Source organism: Canis aureus, chromosome 30, assembly GCF_053574225.1.
Source record: "Canis aureus isolate CA01 chromosome 30, VMU_Caureus_v.1.0, whole genome shotgun sequence".
Lineage (NCBI taxonomy): Eukaryota > Metazoa > Chordata > Mammalia > Carnivora > Canidae > Canis > Canis aureus.
This window is the reverse complement of record NC_135640.1, coordinates 32,205,118-32,229,996: the sequence shown is the minus strand read 5'-3', so window position 1 is coordinate 32,229,996 and position 24,879 is coordinate 32,205,118. Positions and strand designations below refer to the sequence as shown.

Genomic DNA, 24,879 nt, shown 5'->3' with positions numbered 1-24,879 from the left:
AGAGTTAGAATGTTTCCAAACCCTACCTTTACATGATTCTGAAGAACTCTGAAATTATTTATCCTAATTGGCATACTGTTTGGAAAATGGTATAATTTTTGCTATTTGTTTTTGCTTTTTTTTTTTTATATTAACACTAGCGGTGTGATTTTATAGTTTTAACTGTTAGTTTTCATATGTGTCCCCATTTCTTTTCTAGGTTCAAGCAAGTCAGCCCACTGAAGTGAATATGTACTACCAGAACACTTACCAGACGATGCCTTATGGTTCATCCTATGGCATTCCTTATAGTTATACTGCCTATGGATCATCTGATGCCAAATCTCAAAAAACAGATAATACAGTCCCTTTCAAAACTCCCAGTAATGAGATGACTCCCGTTACTATTGATTTGGTAAAGAAACAGCTTAAAGACAGGTAGGGCAGATCAACTTCTTAAAGACCTGTCCTCTAGCTTTCTGTTCCCTCAGGCAACATGTAGTCTGGGGTAGCAGATGCAGAATATCCGCAACGAAGATTTCACTGGCCCATCTTCAAAAGCTAAACAGAAGATGACTTCATACTTTGTTCTGCTACCTTCTTGGATTACTTCTGTGGAAGCCTCGAAAAGTTATAAAAAATGCCACTCCATGATCTTGTTGAAGACAGTTCTGAGTTTGTACCTCTCGGACTTTGAAAAAGTGTAGTCAAGATATGGGGGGAAAAGCAAAAGATTTTGGTTAGCCCACCAAATAACTTTATTTGAAGTCTGTAAACTGCCTTTTTTTTCCTTTTTTTTTCTTTTTCTTTTTTTTTTTTTGAGGAAAACGGTACAGATGAAAAGATGGCCACTCCAAGTATTTTTATATTCTAATAGTGGAACTAAATGCGTTATTATAATATTGCAAGAGTCCTGACAGCACAGACTTTTGGATGTAAATGTGTTATATTTATCCTTTTGTGTTCTTAAGGTTGGACTCCATGAAAGAACTGCACAAAACAAATCGACAGCAGCATGAGAAACATCTGCAAAGCCGAGTGGACTCTACCAGGGCTATTGAAAGATTAGAAGGGTCTTCTGGGGGTATTGGTGAACGGTATAAATTTTTGCAAGAAATGCGAGGGTATGTCCAAGACTTGCTTGAGTGTTTCAGTGAAAAGGTAAGAATGCAAAAATACTAATCTCTTTGACTAAGGCAAAGTTAGGGAGGTCTAGACGGCCTTGTGTAGATCATTTCTGTATATCCACTGAATTCAGCTCTAGAAGTGATGAAAAGCCATGCTTCATTTTCTTCACTTCATTAGCAGCATTCTATCTTGGGGATGGCATAGTGCCTTTGTTGAAAACAAAAAAGGTTGAACATATTTAAATAAGACTTTGGCAAGTTCTGCTTAATATAGTGATAGATTTTTGGCCGGCCCTGAAATATTAGAATATAAGGGACTCCTGGTGGAATATGGTTCTGGTCTAAACTTAACCTTCAAACTGTTTCCACAAGTAATTCCAAATAGGCATAAACTTGGAAAATTTTATTAGTTTTTTTTTTTTTTTTTTTTTTTTAACTAGATAAAGTTGGTCATGTTGCTACTGATAGTTTTCATCTAAATAAGCCTATGCTTTATCCACTTCAGGAACTGTAACATTGGTCGTAATTTCTTTGAAGGCCTCATTTCTTGCTTCCAAGTTCGTTTTTTGTTTGTTTGGGGTTTTTGCTTGTTTTTTGTGTAGTAGTCACTTGGCATAGTTTTTTGCATTCTTTTGTATTGCTTATTTGCATTTTTTAAATTAGCTGCACATAGGATCCCCTTCTCAAATGACTTAATTTTTTTTTTAAGATGAATGTTTTTGGTGCATTGGTTTATAAGCATCTATGGACTTTGTGGCCCTATGTTTTAAAAAAAATTAAAATCTTTGAATATCCTGAACTTTGAGGTGATACAGGATTAGGAGGCACATTTTTCCCTTCTTGGTTATGTGAATTAGCATAGAGTCTGTAATTATATGTTTAAAGGAGTATTTTATTATCTCTGCTGATTGCTTCAATACCCTAAAGCCAAAGACTTGCAAAAAGAACAATCCTAGACTATGTCTTCCTAATGGGTCTTACTGGTTCTTAGGCAATCTGTGGTCAGAGCAGGTGGAGACAGCATTCACCAGGTCTTATTTGTAGGGCTTATCAGGTTCTTGTCTTTATCACCTGACTTCTGAAGAAGCAGCTATAGCCTGAGCTATGATATCCCTTGTGGCAGGTCACTGACTTAGGGTGACTAGTACAAGGGTGGGAAAGAAACAGATTTGATGCTGCAGGCAATAGAGTCAAGGTAGGAAGTGGACATAGGTATCAGAGCTGGTGGTTGTGTTCTTCCTGTTAATAAAGTCCTTTTGAGCCCAGTGGGCATGGTGGGCAACTCTGACTAGAGAAAGAATCTTTGTCTTAAACCATACTTTGTAAGTAAGGTTTGTTCCTGTGGAGTTTTTTTTTCTTGAAGTACCTTTGCTTTTAGAACTAACTTCAGTAAACTCATACACTTGTAACCATAAGCTTAACTTAAAAATTGATAGTAATATGGTTAACTCAATTATATCATTCTTGAATTAAAGAGACTGCTAGGATGTCTGGTTCATATGGTATTCAATTGCTGTTTTAAAAACAAGTAGTAGCATAATTTATTGATCTCAATTTTCTAGAGAAATCACTTAAGACTGTGCTAATATGGTTTCAGAGTCACAGAGGTAGATAATCCTTTATTTTAAGGATGAGTTTTATTTCATTTTGATATTTTGATTGGATTGAGCTTTATTAAGAGACTACAACTAAATTAATAATGCCATAAATTGTTGCCTTGGAAATATTATTTAGGAGTAATTGGATACATTTGAATATTCATTTTATACTATAAAAATTTGCTTCAGGGTAAGGCCATAGATAAACATTTCTTTGTTTTTTTTTTCCTCTTTTGTTATAAAAGTTTAAGTAGTTTTGAACTTAGATTTTTTAATTATTTAAAGATCATTTTAACTTTCCATTGTTTTATTTCCCTTTAGTCATCTTCCTTCTTGTTTCCTTCGTCTTAAATTTGGTCTTGAAATAAAAATAGTCAAGAACAATTTTGAGTTTGGAGAGGGTAAAGAAATTGTCATGGTGCATACTCTTGAGACAAATCAATATTGTTAAGAAACATGAAAGAGAGCTGAAGAAGTGTTGGAAGGTTTTTGTTCTCAGACTTTTCTCAGCTTTGTTGAAAAGCATTCCAATGACCTAAACAGAAAAATTACATTTTCAGAACTTTAACTACAAATTGAATAATTAAATTGTCTGATTCAACCTGTGGTGTGTAGCTCTTACAGTAGAGGAATGTTAACAGTCTCCAGGGCTGAAAGAATGCACCTTAGGTATATGGATACGTTAGTCTTTAGTCCTGTGTGGTGTGGAAAAAACTAGGGGGATGGGAAGTGTAAGTCACAGTAATATAGCACCAAATGCTTAAAAAAAAAAAAAAATCACTCGTAAATTTTAAAGATAGACTCTTGTGGGCTCAGCTGTCTAAGATAATCAGGGCAGATTTGGGGACATTGTTGCCCATGGTGTGGCATAGTAGAAATTAAAATAACTCCATCAGTTTGATCGTTCTGTGAACATCTGCTACTTTTTCAACAGAATCATGCAAGTGTATAAAATTGCTTTTATTACAGACATCTTTGAATTCCACCTGCCTTTTTTTATTTTCCATTTGCAGTCTGTTCAGTTCAGGAAGCTGCTATAACACTTGGTGCCAGTGTTCCCAAACTCTAAATAATGTGTTTTCCATTTGCACTAACCATCAGGAAACTAGAATTTCTGGTTTCCTCAGGTATGTGTAGTGGTTGTTAGTGTTTTGTGAAAGTTGCATAGCATTTTGTTATAAGATATTGATAAAGAGAAAGTTTTCTGTTTTTTCTTTTTAAGTTAGGATTCATGCTATAAGCTTTTGTATGCTGTATGAACCGAGTGAATGTTTAGTTGTGGATATTAACCTGGAAAAATCCAGTGACTTTGTAAACTGATAATTCATGTAATGAATTTTATTATTTTATTTCAAAATATGGAAAAATTTAAACGTTTTATAGGAAGTTTTCTGAGTTCGAGGTATTGATATTAGGTTAGTGAAAGCTAGAAATTTTATTTGTCTTACTATAACGTAAGTGAATGCAGTTCACAGTGAAGAACGTGTGATAAAGCTGCAATGTAGTGTGACATTACCATAAGATGCTTGGTTCATGTGAGTGGCAGAGCAGTTTAAGCGTCCAGAATTGGGCAGTTAGCAGACTCCCATTCTTACCTGCTCATGGAGCCCTTGCCTTTTTTTGGTACTGTACAGCAATAATGGTTTATTTTAAGCTACAAAAATTCTAAGGTAGATCATGCTGCTAGAAAATTAAAAATGGACATTAAAAGACTTGCAAATACTTTATTCTGAAAGAAAAAAGCACTACAATTTTTGACATTTCTTTACTTGCTCTCTTTACTAATATTTACTAAGTGTTAAGTTTCCTAACCAAACTTTTACTCCGATAGCTAGGCACTGGACATTATAGCTCTATGTATGGATTAAAAGAAGAGTGTTCTAAACACCTAAAACCGAATTGCTATTGTGTCCCACTGGGAGTTCATGATTATTCTGTCCATAGAGGGTACTTTTTCAGAAATCCGGAAATAGTATGGAACCCTCAACTAAGTAAGCAACTGAGGAGTTTGGTGTTACGGAGTGTGTTGTATTTTTACAGGTGCCACTGATTAATGAACTTGAATCAGCAATACATCAGCTGTACAAACAGCGAGCTTCCCGCCTTGTCCAAAGACGACAAGATGATATTAAAGATGAATCTTCGGAGTTTTCAAGCCATTCAAGTCAGTCCATCTTGAAGGTTTTTATTATTCATTAAACAACCTTGTTTACTTAGTGCAGCCTAATTGAAAATTAGAGAGCTTAGCTTTTTTTTTTTTTTTTTAAGAAGCACATTTCCTTGCTCTTGTGTCAGGTAGTTCTAAAACTTAAAACAGCACGTACTTGGACTGTGTTTAAGAGCTCAAAAACGTGCACTGATATTCTATCAATCTTATTCTTCTTTGGATATACTTTTTCATTCTTTAGAGTATAGAAAAGACATCAGCATTTTATCTTAAAATCACTATCATTTGGCCCTAATTGATCCCCCCCTCCCATTTTCATCCTGTTCATAACACCAATACAAATGCTGTTGCTGATCACAGTCAAAGATTCTGAGTTTAGAGATTAGGAAAGTACTAAAGAGGGCAGAGGGGGTTTTAATGACATAACAAACAACTCCAAGATTAGGGGATTTTTGAGCTTCATGTCTCCGAGGAAGGCAAAAATTTTTTATTCTCTACTTTGCCTTTTATCCTAGGTTTTTTAGTGAGTCAGTTGATGCCTCCAATTCTTGAAATTTTAATGTAAAAATTTAGAGATTCAGTTTGTATTCCTTTCATTATGTTATGAAAAACTAAAATTAATTGGAAACCTCTTATTAAATAGTTCAGCTGTGATTCTTTAACCAGATGTTTTAAACTTTTTAATTCCGTTTTTCCATTGTGCTCCATATTCTTTGGTGCTCTATTAGGAATTTTCCCAGCATGGATTTCTCGTAGCTTCTTTTGTCATCTCTTTGTTCCTATCTCAACAGTTCTAAATGATGTGTGCATGAGAATTACACGTGATACAAATTTAAAATGCAGGTTTCCTGGTCCTATCCCCAGAGGTTTTTGCTAGGTCTTGGATGGTGACCAGTATCTGCATGTTAACCACGGGTGATCCAAGTGCCAAGGGCCCTAGTATTATTCTTTTTGAAAATAGTGCTTTGTCATACAGCGTGTCATCTAAAGTAGATGCTGGATCCCTGAGAAGGCATCCTGTGTGTGGGATGGGTTTGGAGCATTGTAAAGAGATGGTAGTATGGCCCTCAGAGCTGAGCGAGACTCATATGTGAGCCATATGAATGGCTTTGATCTTATACTTTTGCCTCACAAGCTTAAGTTGGATTATTGCCACAGTATTGGGCACCTAGATGGCTAATGCAGGCCTTCCAGATCACTTTTGATCCAGGCAGAACCAGATTTCTGGGCAGATTACAGGTAACCTTCTATGAAGGGAAGTGATTCCTTCTTAAGTTAAATGGTTTGTATGAGCTGTGCATTTTACCAAATACCTCTTCCTACCTATGATCTGTTCTTCATAATTTGGAGCTATTTACTTAAGTGGAATTAGAAGTAAGGGTTGAATGATGTATATTAATTAGATTGAAAGTTGAAAAGGAAGTCAAAAGTAATGAGAAAGTGAAAAATACTGTCTTGGAAGGGAGTATACATTGTCAGAGGTTTGAGGAGCATTACATGGGACACAAAAGTATCCCTTCCATTTCTGATCTTTTTTTAAAGAAGCAACCTGAAATTAATCCTTTGAGATTTGTGAACACTTGCCACAGTTACTGCATGTAGTTCTTAGAGAAGTGAAGGAGGCTATCCCTTAATCATCTACTCTCTCATATCTCTCTTAATATACTGTAGAATTTTGTAAACATAGCAACATTTTAAGTATTTATAATAGCAATGAGTATTTTTAAACTATTTCTTTAAGGAAGGATACCTCTTAAAAAGACAAGAATCATTTTTATAGTTTGGGGCTTTAGCTAATTTACCTGTGCTGTGTGAACTCACAATTGAGGTGCAACAGGGACAGGCTTGTTTACCATGCTCATCTTTCTTTATTATTGCTGAACTCTAGAACAGACTTCCTTCCTAATGTCAGAACTATTTTGAAATATGAATGAACAATTCAGTAAGAAAGTCAACTTTTAAAATAGTTGGGTCTGTAGTAGTTAGGATACCCTGAAGTGTAGAGGGCTAATTTTGGGGTTTGTTTTTTTCCTGTTGCTGCTATTGGTGGCACATCTCTGATATTGGGGGAAAGTAGCAAAAACCTTAAATCAGTATTTTTCATTTTATGTGTTTTTCCCTGTATCCTATCCCTGGGATTGTTGGCTTCTATTTTGATCCCTGTCTTATGGATTATCTTTATAAAATGTAGAAATGAGAGAAGTATTGCAGACAGATATTACCACCACTCCTCTTCCTACCCTAGACAAGAGATTAGAGGACAGTTCTCTGGAGAAAGAGAATGGGTCCAGAGAAAAGACTCTGAGACACTAACATCTGGGAGCCCCCAACAGAAGAGTTGACATTCTCCCAGTGGTCAGATCTAGAGGCTGCTGTTAGACACCACCCACCTTTGTCCACAGAACTTCCAGGCTCATTCTTTTATTTGAGGTAGTTACTGATCATCAGAGATCGCAGCACACACAATAGAACCAGAGGAACTGAGGAAACAAAGACAACGCAGGTGACAGAAGGAAATATAAAATATACTTGCTACCCTTTGGGAGGTCATAGGAGGTGTCCTACATGTGACATAAGCTAGAGGATGCTATAGAAAAGGAGTATTCTAAGAATAAGAACCATCTCTTAGAAATTAAAAACATGGTGACTGAAATATAAATTTAAATAGGAAGGTTGGAAGGTTAAGGCTAGAAAGTTGCCCTAGAAAGTTAAAGAGAGATGAAAATAGGAAGCAAAAGAAGTACAGAATTCTGCTTTGAAAGCGATTGTTTGAGGCAGCATTTAAGTTGGTCTTCTTAGATCATGTTTCCAGTCTGCATGTTGATTCTGCCTTTGTTCTATAAATAGTAAGGAGAATAAATTTCTACTCAGCAAAATCAGAGTAAATAGGATAGATTACTAACTTCTCTGAAACAAAGCTGTTTTTCTCATCCTTCCTACTTGTGTTTCTTTTCTGTCATACCATTCAACATGTGATGCTTAACTTCTTCCTTAAAAAGTAATCTATTATTTTTCCCTTTGCACAGGTAATTTTGATTTTTAACTTATTTGATTATCATGATAGCATCAACTAGTTCTTACAAGTAGATATAAAAACAGTGATTAAGCCCAATTGTATTTGTGTAGGGTTGTTGAACTCTCCATTTATTTTTCTACTCCTTTTCATGGGAACGCAGAATAATACTGAGATTTGCTCTAAACTACAGAACTATCTGGTTTACCAGTTACTACAGAATCCTGCCATTGAGATTAGCAAACAGTCTATCATTATGGCTTATTCTGTGCAAACTCTTTCCTCAAGATTGTTGAAGGAAGGCTTTTAATTTTAACTATTGTTGTTTTACAGATAAAGCTCTAATGGCACCAAATCTTGATTCCTTTGGGCGAGATCGGGCACTGTATCAAGAGCATGCAAAACGCAGGATTGCAGAACGGGAGGCCAGGAGGTAATTCTAAAAATGTGTGGCTTTTGCTTTGTTTGCAAAGGGAGGAATCTCTTCTATCTGGATTGGGAACATGATCTTTGTTATTTAGGACTCGTCGTAGACAAGCCAGAGAGCAAACCGGTAAGATGGCAGATCACCTTGAAGGCCTTTCCAGTGATGATGAAGAAACTTCTACAGATATTACAAATTTCAATCTGGAAAAAGGTTAGACATTTATTGGGAAATGAGATTTATTGCCACTTTTGTTTCTATTTGGATGTGGTTTTTACCATAAGGCGGTGTGAAGTTTTGTGGCCTCTGCGTTTAGAATCAGCCACTCTTTTCTTAATTGTAAAAACTTGCACCCATTTTTCTTAACTGAATATATGATGAATTCTCAAAAATAGTGATGATACCTTATCATGGGCTTTATTTAGCACTTGCATAATAAATGATATTACTCTTCAGAATCATAGAATTTTAAGTGACCAAAAAAAAAAAGTGTCAGATTCCCAAGGATAGCCCTAATGCAACCTGTCCTAGGAAGGTACAGCTCGGCCATGGGACACTCAGCCCTGAAGGAAACTACTGATTTGGGGAGTTCTGAATAATTTCAACCAAGAGGAATAGTTACTACCAATATGTGCCAGAAAAGCTCCTGGAACTTTCAACTCATTGAAGTACAACTGTATTTTTCATTAATAAATATTTTTGTACTAAAAAAAAAAAGGGGGGGGTCTTCAGAAGTCTGCATTTCCCATCATTGGTTGTGGTTATTTGGAGTTTTACTGGCTACAAGCCATTGGAACTTAGTTAGAGAAGTCTATTTTTCTCCCACCTTTTTATAGTGAATATTTTTAAACAGACAGAAATTAGAAGGAATACCACAGTGATCACCCATGTACTTGTCACCCAGATTCAACAGTTCTACCAAGTTGAGGGAGGGGGTGGTATACCTGTGTGTATGTATATTGCTGAACTATTTCAAAGTAACCTATAAACATCATGATACTTTATAAGCAGTTGAGCATGTTTTAACTACAAGTTCTTAATATTGTGTCTATTTAGTAGCAGCTCTTGAGACTCTTTTTGGTGGATTATTCTGTATTTTCCAAACTAGAATCCACACGAGATTTCCTGCCCTGTATTTGGTTCCATTTTTTTCCCTAGAATTAATCAATGTCCATGAATTCCTTACACGTATACACACCCCTATTGTTTAAGACATTGTGTTTTTGAAGAGATCAGGCCACTTATTTGCATTCTACATTCTAAATTTGTCTGTTTTCTCATAGTCTTAGTTTGATTTTTCCATTCACTGTATTTCAACATAAGCCGGCACTTAAGTCTGAAGACTTGATTAGCTTCAAGTTAAGCTTTGTTTTGGCAAGAATACTTCATATAAGAGCCTGCTACTTATTGTATAATATCAGATGGCAAAGGTTGAATTGTCCCAGTATTAGTGATATTAAGATTGATCTTGAGAAGATTGTCACAAGTAGATCTCCCCATTATAAAAGATTCCTGTTTCCCAAGTCATCAGTGTCATCAAGTAACCTTCCACTTAAAGGTCTTAACATTCATTACTGATACTTGTCTGTGTCCATCCTTGCACTCACCAACAGATTTTGAAAGAAGTGTTATGATTGTTCACTGATCATAATGCACTTCTGATCTTTATAGTGATTTGTGAACTGACGAACTAGCAGCAAAGTCTGTACTTCATGCAATTACTCATGATTAATATACCATAGTAACTGAAATTTGAAACTTGTTGGGGGACAGGTGGCATTTAACAAAACTCTGGGAATAGGAAATGGTATATATTAGAGCCGTGCAAACACTCTGGTTTGCATAAGAGACATTTGAAACCTAAACTTACTCTCTTTATGCTTTCTGTTAAATTGCAATTAATAATGATTCTTCTGTTAATGAGCCTGAGTGATTCTGAAGCTACAAAGAAAATACTGAATTGTGTTTTGTCTACTCCATACTAAATTATGGTTCTCTGTGGGGTTTTTGTTGTTTTCTTTAGATCGCATTTCAAAAGAGTCCAGCAAGGTTTTTGAAGATGTCCTTGAAAGTTTCTATTCAATTGACTGTATTAAATCCCAATTTGAGGCATGGCGTTCAAAATACTATCTGTCCTACAAGGATGCTTACATCGGCCTTTGTTTGCCAAAGCTGTTCAACCCCCTTATACGGCTACAGCTTCTCACTTGGACTCCTCTCGAGGTAAGTGGCTTGTGTCACTAGTACCAAGCAATATAACATGATGCCTGGATAATTTTAATCTCAAAGCTAGCAAAATATTTTTCAAGGGAGATACGGTCACAGGGCTACAATACAGGTTGTATAATGTCATGATCTTTTATGCAGTCTTCCTTCTGAAGAGAGCTGTTTGTGATTTTCAGGTTACATACAGTGCTTTCCTCAACTAAAATTATACATAGTGGGATCCCTGAGTGGCGCAGCGGTTTAGCGCCTGTCTTTGGCCCAGGGCGTGATCCTGGAGACCTAGGATCAAATCCCACATCGGGCTCCCGGTGCATGGAGCCTGCTTCTCCCTCTGCCTGTGTCTTTGCCTCTCTCTCTCTCTGTGACTATCATAAATAAATAAAAATTAAAAAAAAAAAAGAAAAAGAAAAAAAATAAAATTATACATAGTGACACTGGGATATGAACATGAATGAATAAGAATTTGATTCTTTGGTCCTAGAAAGATTTAGAACCTCATGGGAAAGCTCAGTGAGGCAGATGTAAAAAGAGGACCTGAACTAAGTAGGTGGTAATGGAAATTGGGAGAATAATACAAATTGATAAATTTAGGAAGTGGAATCAATTGGACCTGTTGGCTTGGTTTATAAGAGGGGAAGCTAGATGGCCTATATGTGTTCAGTGGCCCTGTTTAAGGGAGAGTGTTAGAGGTTACCTACATGTGGACAGAGAACCATGGGCCTGAGTGAGATTGGCTGGGTTGAATGTGTAAGTTGTAAGGGGAAGAGGACTGAGGTTGGAGCCCTGGAAACAACTGAAAAACAAAAACTGAACATTTGACCTCCAGCTCCCATTTGCTCTTTGCTGGATATTGTGTCTTTGAACACAGCAATGGTTGGGGATTTGTGTGCATTTTGGAGTCGTTGTTCTGGGTCACTCCCTCCTCTGCCCCCACCACTTCCAGTTGTCTCAGCCACCCTGAACTCCAGTACTTTTCTCCACAACTGAATAAAACTGCTCTGCTTGCGATTCCCACCCTGCTCTGCTCTCTCCACCAGGAGCTCACCTCATGTGATTGTCTCCCTTTTGGGGTCCATCTTCCTATACTACCTTGTCCAGTGTCTGAAAATAGATGTTTCATATATTTCGTACAGTTTTTGTTTATGACTGAAGGTTAAATCCTGTCCGTTATTCTTAATTATGGCTAGAAGCAGAAATAGCAGATATTTTAAATGTTTTGCTTATAACATTCTTTTTTCTAGGCAAAATGTCGTGACTTTGAGAATATGCTGTGGTTTGAATCTTTGCTATTTTATGGTTGTGAAGAGCGAGAGCAAGAGAAAGATGATGTAGATGTTGCACTATTGCCTACCATTGTGGAAAAGGTGATTCTTCCTAAACTAACAGGTAGAGATTTCTGAATTGAACATTTAAACACATGGGTTTTCCAATTCTATTTTTATGAGTTTCTAACCAGAGCGTATTTCCTCATGGAAGTTATATTACAAATGCTAAGGTAACCACTGGACTAAAGGATAGATTTCTCTTAACCTAGGACATGGGGTGGGCTTGGAGTTGGAGACAGTAATTGATCCATAGATGAATTTTAGAGACTTTTATACACTATTTGAGGCAAAACTGAATACATAGTTTGGCAGGAGGGTACACATTTTCCTGGGGAGCAATTTTCATTACTTCCATCAATTTCTGAAAAAAAGATTAGGAATCATTGGTGTGGGAACCTATTTAAAATATTAAAAATAAAGTTTTAAGTTTAGTTAGGAATTCTTGATGCTGGGACATCTCCTAGGATATAGAAATCCTCCCCTCCCTGGCAATGTTTATTATCGCTGAGCAGCAGAAAATAGGACGAATCTATGCCCTCCCCACATTTGCCTAATCCTCAGCGTTCCCATTGTTAAGAGGACAAAGAAGACTGCAGCTTATACTATAAAGAGAGAAAAAGTAAATCAGGATTGGCATTTATAAGTTGAGGACTGCTTGACAGCAGATTTAAGTCAACTCCAATTTACTTCTGTATCTCAACACATTGTACTTTTCTCTTAATAGTAATAGCTGAAAATATGTGGGACCCTTTTTCTACGACACAGACTTCAAGAATGGTTGGAATTACACTAAAATTAATAAACGGATATCCTTCAGTAGTGAATGCAGAAAACAAAAATACACAGGTAATTTATTTATTGTCTGTAGAAGGTTTTTCCCTACCTTTTCCTTTTAAAATGAGCAAGAGTTGAGGGAATGAGTGATACGTTCTAAGACTTGCCAGAAAATCTCATTCTCTCAGGCCATCTGGTCCTTTACAGCCTGAAATATACAAGGTTTGAGATAATCATTTTTAATTTTAAAATCTCTGGCGAGGGCAGCCCAGGTGGCTCAGCGGTTTAGACCGCCTTCAGCCCAGGATGTGATCCTGGAGACCCGGGATCAAGTCCCACGTCAGGTTCCCTGCATGGAGCTTGCTTCTCCCTCTGCCTGTGTCTCTGCCTCTCTTTCTGTGTCTCATGAATAAATAAATAAAATCTTTAAAAAAATAAAAAATAAAATAAAATAAAATCTCTGGTGAGGGGATCCCTGGGTGGTTCAGCAGTTTAACGCCTGTCTTTGGCCGACGGCACGGCCCTGGAGTCCCGGGATCGCGTCCCGCATCGGGCTCCTGGCATGGAGCCTGCTTCTCCCTCTGCTTGTGTCTCTGCCTCTCTCTCTCTCTCTCTGTGTCTATCATGAATTAAAAAAAAAAAAAATCTCTGGCGAGATGATGTCATTACTCCACGTAGCCTCTCATCCTTCTCACCTCCCCACCCCCCACTAATCAAACATCCCTTTAAGAACTTTATTTTTTTGGGAAAAGAAGAATGTAAAACTACTACAGTGGGTAACTGCTGATGATTTAAATGCTAAAACATTTAAAAACAGTTTCCAAACTTGAGATTGCTGCCAGCCTCTGGCGTTCTTAGGAGCTGTTTAGACACAGAATATGTACTCTTTTTTTTTTTTTTTTTTTTTAAGGTTTTACATATTTATTTGTGAGAAAGACAGCATGAGTAGGGGGTGCAGAGGGAAAGGGACAGGCATGCTCCCCCTGAGCAGGGGTTCGATTCCAGGACCCCAAGATAATGACCTGAGCCGAAGGCAGAGGTTTTAACCCCCTGGCCCTCTCAGGTGCCTGAGAAAAGGTACTCTTTATCACTATTTTCACTGACTTTATTTTGAGAAGAACCAGATTATGTGTCTGATCTTAAATCTTAGTGATATAGTAGACTCTAAGGGTTTACAGATTTCTAAGTGGCTTTATTGCCTGGTAGTTGAGGGCCCAATTAAGAATAGTGAGTATTAAAGACCTTTATGCTTTTAGAGAGAAAGGTAAAAAATTGAAGAAGACTATTGACTTGAAATCAAATACTACATAGTATATTTTAGAATATGACTTGTTTTTATTTCTTAAAATTCAACTTTTATCATGACCCTTATTAAAATGTGTGATCTGTTTTTTATTCTTCAGGTGTACCTAAAAGCACTTTTATTAAGAATGAGGAGAACTTTAGATGATGATGTGTTCATGCCCTTGTATCCCAAAAAGTAAGTAACACCTCAAAACATTAAAGATGATAATATTCTCCATTGTCTTCCAGAGAAGACTTCTTAAATTCTTGAAAAACTAAAGGTAGCTTGAATATATAACTTTATGTATTGAGTGTAAACCTGTAGCCCAAAGAGACTTAAGTTGGTGGGGAAATTGTTCCCTTAAGCAGGATAAAGCAAATAAAACTTTTTGTTCCCCTTTGTATCTCACCACTATTTCCATTATCTTTTAAAACTTCCCTTCTGGAATATAGTTATTTGAAAATTTGAAAAATTACTTAACTCTTTTGTTTATCTATTTTAAAACTTGTAGAAATCTTCTCCAGGAATCACATGGCACTTAATATATAAAATGTTTGCTCATGTTTTTTTTTCTTAGTGTCTTGGAAAATAAAAATTCTGGGCCTTATTTGTTTTTTCAACGACAGTTTTGGTCTTCAGTTAAGGTATGTGTCTGTAGGCTATCTAAAAGACTTGAGATTTTGTTTGACTCATATATTTTGGAAGGTATTTTGCTATTTGATTAAGCAGATCTATAGGCTTAGGTTGATGTCTGTAAAGAAACTCCATTTTACAAAGTAATTTTATTCCAAAAGTTTACTCAGGTTTGGTGTTTCCACACAAGAAAATGTTTTCTGAGTTCCAAGCAAAGTCCAAGCTAGCCAAGTTAGCCATTTTAATGTATAAGTTACTTTATATATATGTATATACAGCCAGAGTTAATATATATGTATATAACAACTTGCTAAATCATAATTAATTTATTCATCAAGTATAGAGTATCAGTTACTTTTCTAAGGTGGGGAATATAGCACTGAATATAATAGAAGTGGAGTCTTTGTAGAGTTTATAATCAGCACAGTTGACAGCAGACAAGTATTATTAGCATCTCAGGTGTGATGAATCCTTAAAGGAGAAATTCAGGGTGATGTGGGAACATATAACAAGGGTACAGGAAAAAAAAAAAAAAAAGGGTACAGAGACCTTCACTGATATGTTACAGAAGATCCCCGACTACCCTGAGTAAGTGATATTTAGATTATTAGACTAAAAGAATAAGTTAAGAGCTGGCACTGAGGTGAGGGAAGGCAGGATATATGAGAAAAACAGAAAAGTCCAAGATGCCTGGGGTAAGGGAAATGTGTGTTCACTACCCAAATCAAGATGGGAACACTTTTACCATCTCCCCAAATTCCCCAGTCTCCTTTGTAGTGGAGACCTCCCCTGTACCATGGCCGCCCATTTTTCTTGTCCTATGGTTTTCTTTGTAAGGGTGCCCTAGGAATAGTATTATTTACGGGATACTTTTGAGTCTGGCTTCACTCAGCATAATGCATTTGAGACTTATCAGTGTTGTCAGTAGTTCATGTCTTTTTATTGCTAAGTAGTCTTCCTTTGAAGGTGGATATGCCACAAGTTGCTATATTATTTTTTAATCCATTCCCCAATTGAGGAATATTGAATTGTTTCTAGTTTAGAGTGATTATGAATAAAGCTGCTGTAAACATTTGTATACAGGCCTTTTCTGGATATGTAAGTTTACATTTCACTTGGGTGAAGAATACCTATGCAAAGCTGGTTTTCAAATCAACAATACATTAATGTTCCCCAATTATTCCTCATTTTCACCACGTAATGCACCCGGTATTGTCAGTTTTGGAGTGGTGGGTTTTTTTAAGTCATTCTACTATGTGTGTAGTGTTGTCCTGTTAGTCTTAATTTGTATTTCTCCAATGACTGATGATGTTGAGCATGTTTTCATGTGTTTATTTGCTATGTTCTCTTGTGAAGTATCTGTTCAAATCTTTTGCTTTTTTTTTTTTTTTTTTTTTTTTAAGATTTTACTTACTTGAAAGAGCTGGGGGAAAGGCAGAGGGAGAGGGAGAAGCAGACTTGCCACTGAGCAGGGACCTCAATGTGGAGCTCAATCCCAGGACCCTGGGATCATGACCTGAGCCAAAGGCAGATGCTTAATGAACTGAGCCACCCAGGCACCCAAATTTTTGCATTTTTAAAAATTGTCTTACTGAGATTTGAGTTCATATTCTGGGTATAAATTCTTTACCAGATGTATAGTTTGCAGTTTTTCTTTGCTACTGTGTGGCTTATCTTCATGCTCTAACAGTCTTTCAAAGTGCAGAAGTTCCTCATTTTGATGGAGTCTGGTTAAACACTTTTTCCTATTAAGGGTTGTGTTTTGGGTGTCATATCTAAGAAATCTTTGCCTAACACAAGACCACAAAGTTTTTCTCCTGTCATTTCATCTAGATAGTTCATAGTTTCAGGCTTTACATTTAAGTCTGTAATCCATTTTGAGTTAAGTTTTTTAGCAGATGTGGGGGCCTGGATTGAACTTCGTTCCAGAGTTTATTGAAAAGGCTTTTTTTTAAATTAAGTTTTACAATTTTTATTTTAGTTCTAGGTATAGTTAATATATGGCATTATATTAGTTTCAGGCACACAATATAGTGGTCAACCATTCTATACATTTCTCAGTATTCATGATGTGTCCACTCCTTAATCCCCATCACCTGTTTCACTCATCACCTCCCCATCCCCAGCCTCCCTTCTCGTGAATATCAGTTCTCGTTAGTTTTGAGTCTGTTTCTTGGTTTGTCTTTCTCTTTGCTTGTTCGTTTTGTTTCTTAACATATAAGTGAGATCATAGGGCATTTCTTTCTCTTACTGATTTATTTCACTTAGCATTATACTCTCTAGCTCCATATTGCAAATGGCAAGATTTCATTCTGGATGATGGCTGAATATTCTGTTTGTGTGTGTGTGTTTGTGTGTGTATACGGTATATATACCACATCATTTTTATCTACTATCAATTGATGAACACTTGGGCTGCTTCCATAATTTGGCTATTATAAATAATGCTGACAATTCAAAATGTCATTATTGAATTGTTTGTGTACCTTTGTTGAAAATTAATATTGGTCATGGAAGGGTTTTTAGCAGGGAAGTGACATGCACAAATTGCCGTTTTTAAGATTACTCTGGCTGTTGTTTGGATAATGGATCACAGCAGGTAAGGTTAGCAATAATGAAAATTTATTATGGATGTACTATGTGCCAAGCACTGTGCCATACCCTTTATTGTTGAATCTTCACAGTAGCCTATGAACTAGACCCTATTATATTCTCATACTACTCCTGGAGCAGTTAGGCAACAGAATAACCTGCCCAGAGTCATTCTTTTGTTCAGTGTAGAAATGGGAGGCTAAGTGAGGCCAGTCTGACTAATGAGCAGCTCCTCTCAGTCGGGTTCTGTGAAAAAATGCCTAATGCCCTAAGTCCTCCATGGAACATAATGAATTCTCTTTCCCTGTGTCTAGAATGGTACTTGCTATGTACCATCTTTGGGAAAATTAAATAAGAAATAACTCAGATCATTTTCTGTAGGTTTTAGTTCTCTCACAGAACCCTGCTTAAGGACTACTCTAGAGCTTATGCTCATAATTGCTTAAGGGACGGTGGGGTCCAGAAAGAGACGATGGCAGCTTGGATTGGGGGGTGGCAACAGGAACTGAGAGAAATGGACACAGTGGATGGAAATGGGGTCACACAGCTTCAGGGAAAGGTGAAGAATAACATCCAGGCATCCGGCGTACTGAGTTGGTTGGATAATGTTAATGTTTACTGAGCTGGGAAATACTGAGAAATTTTTATGGTGGGTTGGGCCGGGCCCTCCCATTTTATAATAATGGCTTCTATTTTGCATGTATTGAGCTTTAGTAGCTTGAACTCAGTTCAGGTTCGTGAGATTGAGTAAACATGCAGTGTTGTAGTCAGAGAATTTCCATCTTTTTGAGGATGGTTGTAGGACTCACTTAACCATGATTTTTTTTTTTTTAATTTTATTTATTTATGATAATCACAGAGAGAGAGAGAGAGAGGCAGAGACATAGGCAGAGGGAGAAGCAGGCTCCATGCACCGGGAGCCCGACGTGGGATTCGATCCCGGGTCTCCAGGATCGCGCCCTGGGCCAAAGGCAGGCGCCAAACCGCTGCGCCACCCAGGGATCCCTTAACCATGATTTTTAATGAAGGACATTTATCTAAGAATCAGCACTTCCCTGGTAGTACTTTCTATGATGATGGAAGATACTCTGTTTTTGGCCTGGCATATGTAGTAGTCACTAGCTTCATGTAGCTATTTATGTCTCAGTTAGTTAGTTTTAACTAATTAAAGTTTAAAATTCAAATCTTTAGTCATTTGAGGCAGTATTTGGACCCTTTAAAACTGTTAATACTTCAGCAAGACATAGTCCACTGTATTTCTTTCACAAGGTGTTTTACTCTGTAAGTATTTTCTTTGACTTAATAGTACCTCTGGATAGTTTTTCTTCTCATAAAAAAAAATTTACCAGACTTGTAGAAAGAGAGATCTGATGTGTGTTTGCCAGAAGTGGGAGTCTAGGATGGAAGTGAGTAGGGGGGTTCTGGTGAAAGGGATCCAAAAGTACAGATTTCCAGTTACAGATGAAAAAGTTCTGTGAATGTAATGTACAACGTGGTGGCTGTAGGTGATAATAACGTGATATATATTTAAAGCTGAGAGAGTAGATCTTAAAAGTTCTCGTCACAAGGGAAAAAATTCAGAGTTAGGTGAAGGATGCTAACTTACTGTGGTGATCATTTCACAATATATACTTAGATCAAATCATTATGTTGTACACCTTATACAGTGTTATGTGTCAATGATCTCAGTCTGAGGGGAAATAATTTCTTTTCTCGTTCTAGCTATTAGGGAATTTTCTTCAGTGGTATGGCATTTTCTCCAATAAAACTCTTCAGGAATTGTCAATAGATGGTTTATTAAACAGATACATTCTCATGGCTTTTCAGAATTCTGAATATGGAGATGACAGCATCAAAAAAGCCCAAAATGTGAGTTAAGTGATACATATTGTAGTTTGTAAAGCATGTAAATTACAATGAACTAAGTTTCCTTTATTTGAGGAGAGATTTTAGACTTTGTGAAAACCCCTTTGATTATTGACCTTGGTGAAATGTTGACAATCAGTTTGCCTCCCAGGTAGCTCTGAACCCCCTTAGAATTTTTCACATAAAAATGTATATTGTAATATATGTATCTATCCTTTTATCCATCTATTATATCATTATTTTGGTAGGTGTTAAAGTTGTTAATTTCAGAATAATAAATTTTTTACAATTGGATGCATACTATTTTGAGTGTTATTATAGCAATAGTCTCTCATTGAAATAATTTTAATTTTATTTTTTTATGATTTTATTTATTTATTCATGAGGGACACATAGAGAGAGTCAGAGGGAAAGGGAGGCAGACTCCTCAAGGGGAGCCCAGTGTGGGTGGGACTCGATCCCAGGAGTCCAGGACCACACCCTCAGCTGAAGGCTGATGCTCAACTGCTGAGCCACCCAGGCGTCCCTGTTTAATTTTATTTTGTTTTCTATTTTATGGGAGTTAGTTTCATGTTTTTTATATTTTAAGATTTTATTCTCAAACAATCTACATCCAATGTGGGGCTTGAACTTACCATCCGTATTAGATCAAGAGTCATATGCCCTATAGCACCCCTAATTTCCCTTTTTTGAAAATATTTTTTGAAATAACTATAAAATTAAAATTTGCAAGTACGATAGAAAATTTTTTCCCTCAACCATGCCAGAGTAAGTTTCTAACATGATACTCCCCTGCCTCAAATACTTTTATGTCTGTTTCCTATAAACATGGGTGTTCTTATATATAATTGCAAGCTATCAATATAATTTATCTATTACTGTCACCTAAGCTTTGAGATCTTTTAAGTTTTGTCAGTTATGTCGATAATATCACATCCTTGGCAAAATACTGCCCAGATCATTCTTGGCATTTAATTATCATGTCTTCGTAGTCTCCTTTAATCTGGAAGAGTTCTTGGCTTTCCTTGACCTTTACAAAACCTTGACACTTTTGAAGGTGAAGGGCTAGTTATTTTGCAGAATGTCCCTCAACTTGGGTTTGTTTTTTTTTTTTAATCTTTTCATGATTGGGTTCAGATTCTGCATCTTTGGCAGGAACTGTCCCAGATTTCATTTGAGTCCCTGCCAGTTGACTTCTGTGACCTTGTAACATGTCCTCTCATTTGGAGGAGCACTTTCTTTCTGGCCCGTGATGTTCCAGGCTCATCTTCTACTTGCTTGACCCCAGCTCTGGAATCAGTCATTTTCCCAAGCATCCCTGGGTCCTTTGGTCCTCTGCTCACTTAAATGAATCCTCCTGGTACATTGCTCTCCCCCATGTGGAAACTAGCCTCCCCTTACCAGGGTTTTGTACTGACACCATGCCCAGGTCACCTCCTGCCCTAAGCCACCCCCCTGCTGCACTATTCTCTTGAACCCACTCTGGGCCAGCTTGGACACCTACTCACAGAATTGGTCAGAATGTGGAGGGGCTACACATGTTTATGCTGTGATACTTATGCTGCACATGTTTTTATATCAAAAGCCACTGATAAAAATGGCAATTCAGTTCATTTTGGGCTTCCTGGAAGACAGGAAAATGAAGCAATTGGTTAACAGTTTTATGTTCCTAATTTCCTTAAATATTGAAGGTCATTTATCTTTTGTTTTGAGTACCTGTTGTTGAAGTTAAAAGTACAGATAATATTCAGGTGTATTTGTATAGTTAATGTGGAAAGTCAGGTTGAAAAGAATGTCTCTTCAAAGGTATTGGCGATACATATATAGTTCAATAGCAGGTCTTCTAGTTACATACATTTTACCCCCTGTCTAGGCTCAGCTTTTAGACAATTTATTTTAACTATTTTATTTTACATCTTTCTTCTTCATAGGTAATCAATTGTTTCCCAAAGCAGTGGTTCATGAACCTGAAAGGAGAAAGAACTATTTCTCAGTTAGAAAACTTCTGTCGATACCTTGTACATTTAGCAGATACAATCTACAGAAACAGTATCGGATGTTCCGATGTGGAAAAAAGAAATGCAAGGTAATTTTTTGGTAATTGTTTAATGAAATGGTGGGCTAGAGTCTTTATTTTTTGTCACATTTAGTATTATTAAAATGTCTTAGAGTCATGTTTATATTTTACCTTAAATTGTGCATTGATTTGGTATTGGAAAACCCACCAAAAATACACATCCTTTTTCATTTTTGCAGTTTTACCTAATCTTTTTTTTTTTTTTTTTTATGTTATTTATGAAGGTATTAAGAAGGACTTCTGGTAAGCACCAGTTCTAAGGAGAATGAATGAATCATGGTTTTCTCTTGTCTCCTTTGAAGAATTGGGGAGATTTTAGGCTCTTAGAATGTCATGGATCTTAATCTCTGGAAGTTCATTATAGAGATAAAAACACTCAAAAAGCTGGTCACAAAAACTTAAGTGTATTAAAGGTTAGCCAATTTCAGGACATTTGTTCTCCGTGTGGAGTTCTCTTGTATCCATCTCATATAGGCTTAAGGTTCATGATTTTTGGGGAGCAGTTTGTACACAGTTTTTACCAAGAGTTGCAAGGAAGGAATGAACCATTATCCCTTTTTGCTTATGTTGTCTTGGATATTCATGTAATTTGGGGATAAATCTCTAGCATAAAAAAGTAAGTAATAATATTAAGAAGTACAATTTGAAAGAATTTTCTAAGTTTTATTTCATATAGTCTTCTGTCAGAGTTTTCATATTCAGAATATACACCATTAGTCATATCCCTGTAACAAAATGTTTTTCTTTTCCCTCGTTTCCCTTCCATGGAGAAGAATTCTATTTTCTTTAACAAATTTGCTGTTTTACAATAAAGTTAAAAACCAAGTAGATAGTAAAGATTTTAGTGGTAAAATTCTTTGGCAGGTGATTTTGATTTATATTTTAATTTCATCTTTAGGTCATTTTGTTGTTGGTTGATATTTATTGGCACTAGTATTTCTTCTTAGTGTTTCTTACTAGATCAGTCCTAATCATTTTTTAAATTTTGATTTGTTTATATATAACTGTTTTTGTTAGGAAGTTAAATGCCAACAAATGGTATTTACTTTTCTACAGAAAAGAACTTCAGGGCAGCCCGGGTGGCTCAGTGGTATAGTGCCGCCTTCAGCCCAGGGCGTGATCCTGGAGACCCGGGATCCAGTACCACGTCAGGCTCCCTGCATGGAGCCTGCTTCTCCCTCTGCCTGTGTCTCTGCCTCTCTCTCTTTCTCTCTGTGTCTCTCATTCATAAATAAATAAAATTCTTAAAAAGAAAAGAAAAGAAAAGAAAACTTCATCCATTACAAGCATTTGCTGTGAGCAGAGCCCTTAAGATAGGTTCCATGTGGGTTACAAAGTTTTACAAATATAATCCTTCCCTGAAAGATGCTTGCTACAATTTTGCAGATAAAGCTAATAATGTCACATCGTATGCTGTTTCTCACACATGGTTCAAACTTCATTGTTCAAATGGTCATTCTTCAAGTGGTTCCTGGATTATCATCATCACCTGGGAGATTTGTTAGAAATGCAAATCTCAGGCCCTACTCCAGACCTACTGATTTTGAATTCTGGGGGTGGGGCCTAGTGATCTATGTATCAGCAGTCCTTTAAGTAATTATGATATATGCTAAAATTTGAGGACTACTGGAATGGCTGCTAGCTGGGGTGATAAGAGGAAGCCAGTTTATGCTCTTAGCAAATTTTGGAAGAATGGAGATTATGCAAGATTGGGGATGAATACACACAAATACATTTATGTTCCAGATAATTTCGGAAAGACCTGGGAACTGGTTTGGGAGAATGGGAAGCAGGTCTCTGAAGTAGTTTGGCAATAGATTGCTTTCTCTCCTATCTAGATATCCGTGAAAATCATTGATCTGAATGAAATTTTGGGGTGGTTTTGTTTTTGAAAGTGGATCCTTGGTCTCCGGGCTAGTCATTTAAACATATACCAGTTTTGTTTTATACGGACAAATTTATTTATTTTTTTTGCATGCTGTAGCTTGCTTATCTCTGTCTTCTTTAAAAATGTACGCTTAAAAAAATTGATCAAACCTCAAAAATGGTCATAAAATCAGTAACTTAAGATGTTGTTACATTTTTTCTTTTCTAGGGAAAACATAAAACAGATAGTAAAACTCCTTGCAAGTGTTCGCGCTTTGGATCATGCCATGTCTGTTGCAAGTGACCATAATGTGAAAGAATTTAAGTCTTTGATTGAAGGAAAATAGATCTGTGAGACTAAAAAGCCTGTTTGCTTTAATACCATTCCCAGTGTATAAATTTTGTATATATGTAAAGTTTCTTAACTGTAAAATACTGATTCTTGTTTTAATACAAAGAACATTATTAATATTCAATACTGTGTCCTTAAATGCAATTTCTTTGGAATGAAAGGAATTCACATTATTTCTAGGAAGCCTATTAATGTTTTCCTTACTGCCTGTCATACTTTGTTTACAGACGTATTTTTTATGGTCCTTCAAATTAACCCTCTCAGTTAATTGTTCTGTAAACGATGTGTGCAGTGTAAATTGTGTAATTATGCATATATATATTTATACCACCATGGAGTTACTTTCACACTGGAAATTTGTGGTGTTTTTCTACAGAGTAAGCCTTTTAACAGCAGAAAATTATTCAGTAGCAAATTGTCTTAGGGAAATTACTACACTGTTGCAACAAAAGGGCTGGCAAGTGACTAAGTGTTCATCACCTTTTGGTTAGCAGTTGCTATCACTGTAGCTTTGCTGCCTTAAAATTGAGAGTTGAGTGTGGACTTAGTCATTGGGTGAATGGAAACTTTCTTCCTTGAATCAGCATTACAGTCAAATGTGGGTTTAATATGAACTCTAAATGATATATGCAACATAGGTTTTTGAGAAGAACGTAGAAGTGTAACTTTTAGAAATAATAGCCCTACAAACCTAATGCATGGTTTTGGGCTGACTGTCCTGTCTCATTCATGATTTTACCCCCTGACCAGCTTACAAAAATACATGCATTTGAATTTTAGTAGTCTGTCATTTTATTTAAAATCCCACATATGTGAGTTATATATGCAATAAAGAATACGCCTTGCTGATTAGGTACACCCAGGCAATTTAATATCCTTGGTCTTCTATAATGTTTATACCACATTGTAAATATTCAGAGAACTTGTTTTAAAGTTTATGCTTTCTGATTCTGTGATTTTCAAAAGAGGAACTTTTTGGAAATTAAGGACTATTGTTTGATAATTATATATGTAATTAAGCTTTAGCCAAGCATTAAATTAATTTTTAAATAGATCCTTTGTTGTATTTTGCTGGTGACTAATTTTAGAGCATTTCAAATAACATTTATAACAGTGTCATGCACTCTTAAGTGCTCTGTCAGTTTTTTGTTTTGTTTTTTCAGATTTTATTTATTTATTTATGAAAGACACAGAGGGAGCGAGGGGCAGAGACACAGGCAGAGGGAGAAGCAGGCTCCTTGCAGGGAGCCCGACATGAGATTCGATGCCGGGTCTCCAGGATCACGCCTTGGGCTGAAGGCAGGTGCGAAACCACTGAGCCACCCAGGCTGCCCTGCTCTGTCAGTTTTATCTTTATTGTAGGAACACTACTTATCCCTACATATTCATTCTGTTTCACAATCATGGCCTAGTGAACAGGATTAAAATGAGAACCTCAGTGGAATAACACATATACACATGGATAGTTACAACATTCACATCATTTGTGCCTTAAGTTTGTGTTTCCAACTCCATTAGACTGGTGACTTTTCCTGTATCTACTTTGAAGGACTCTTGGAGTAAGCTTGGAGACTT

The 24,879-nt window shown here is 36.5% G+C and overlaps 1 protein-coding gene across 1 annotated transcript in view; it reads left to right on the top strand.

The window, feature by feature from the left end:
* Positions 1-24,358, top strand: part of PAXBP1 (PAX3 and PAX7 binding protein 1) — a 34,214-nt gene extending 9,856 nt beyond the window's left edge. Inside the window, exons 6-18 of the mRNA XM_077879025.1 lie at positions 200-417; positions 951-1,140; positions 4,745-4,868; positions 8,218-8,317; positions 8,406-8,521; positions 10,332-10,531; positions 11,776-11,920; positions 12,584-12,705; positions 14,037-14,113; positions 14,496-14,562; positions 18,866-19,012; positions 20,941-21,095; positions 23,182-24,358. Coding sequence (XP_077735151.1) covers positions 200-417; positions 951-1,140; positions 4,745-4,868; positions 8,218-8,317; positions 8,406-8,521; positions 10,332-10,531; positions 11,776-11,920; positions 12,584-12,705; positions 14,037-14,113; positions 14,496-14,562; positions 18,866-19,012; positions 20,941-21,095; positions 23,182-23,299 — 1,779 coding nt within the window. The 3' untranslated portion in view covers positions 23,300-24,358. The remainder of the gene's footprint in view (positions 1-199; positions 418-950; positions 1,141-4,744; positions 4,869-8,217; positions 8,318-8,405; positions 8,522-10,331; positions 10,532-11,775; positions 11,921-12,583; positions 12,706-14,036; positions 14,114-14,495; positions 14,563-18,865; positions 19,013-20,940; positions 21,096-23,181) is intronic.
* The last annotated feature ends 521 nt before the right edge of the window (positions 24,359-24,879 follow it).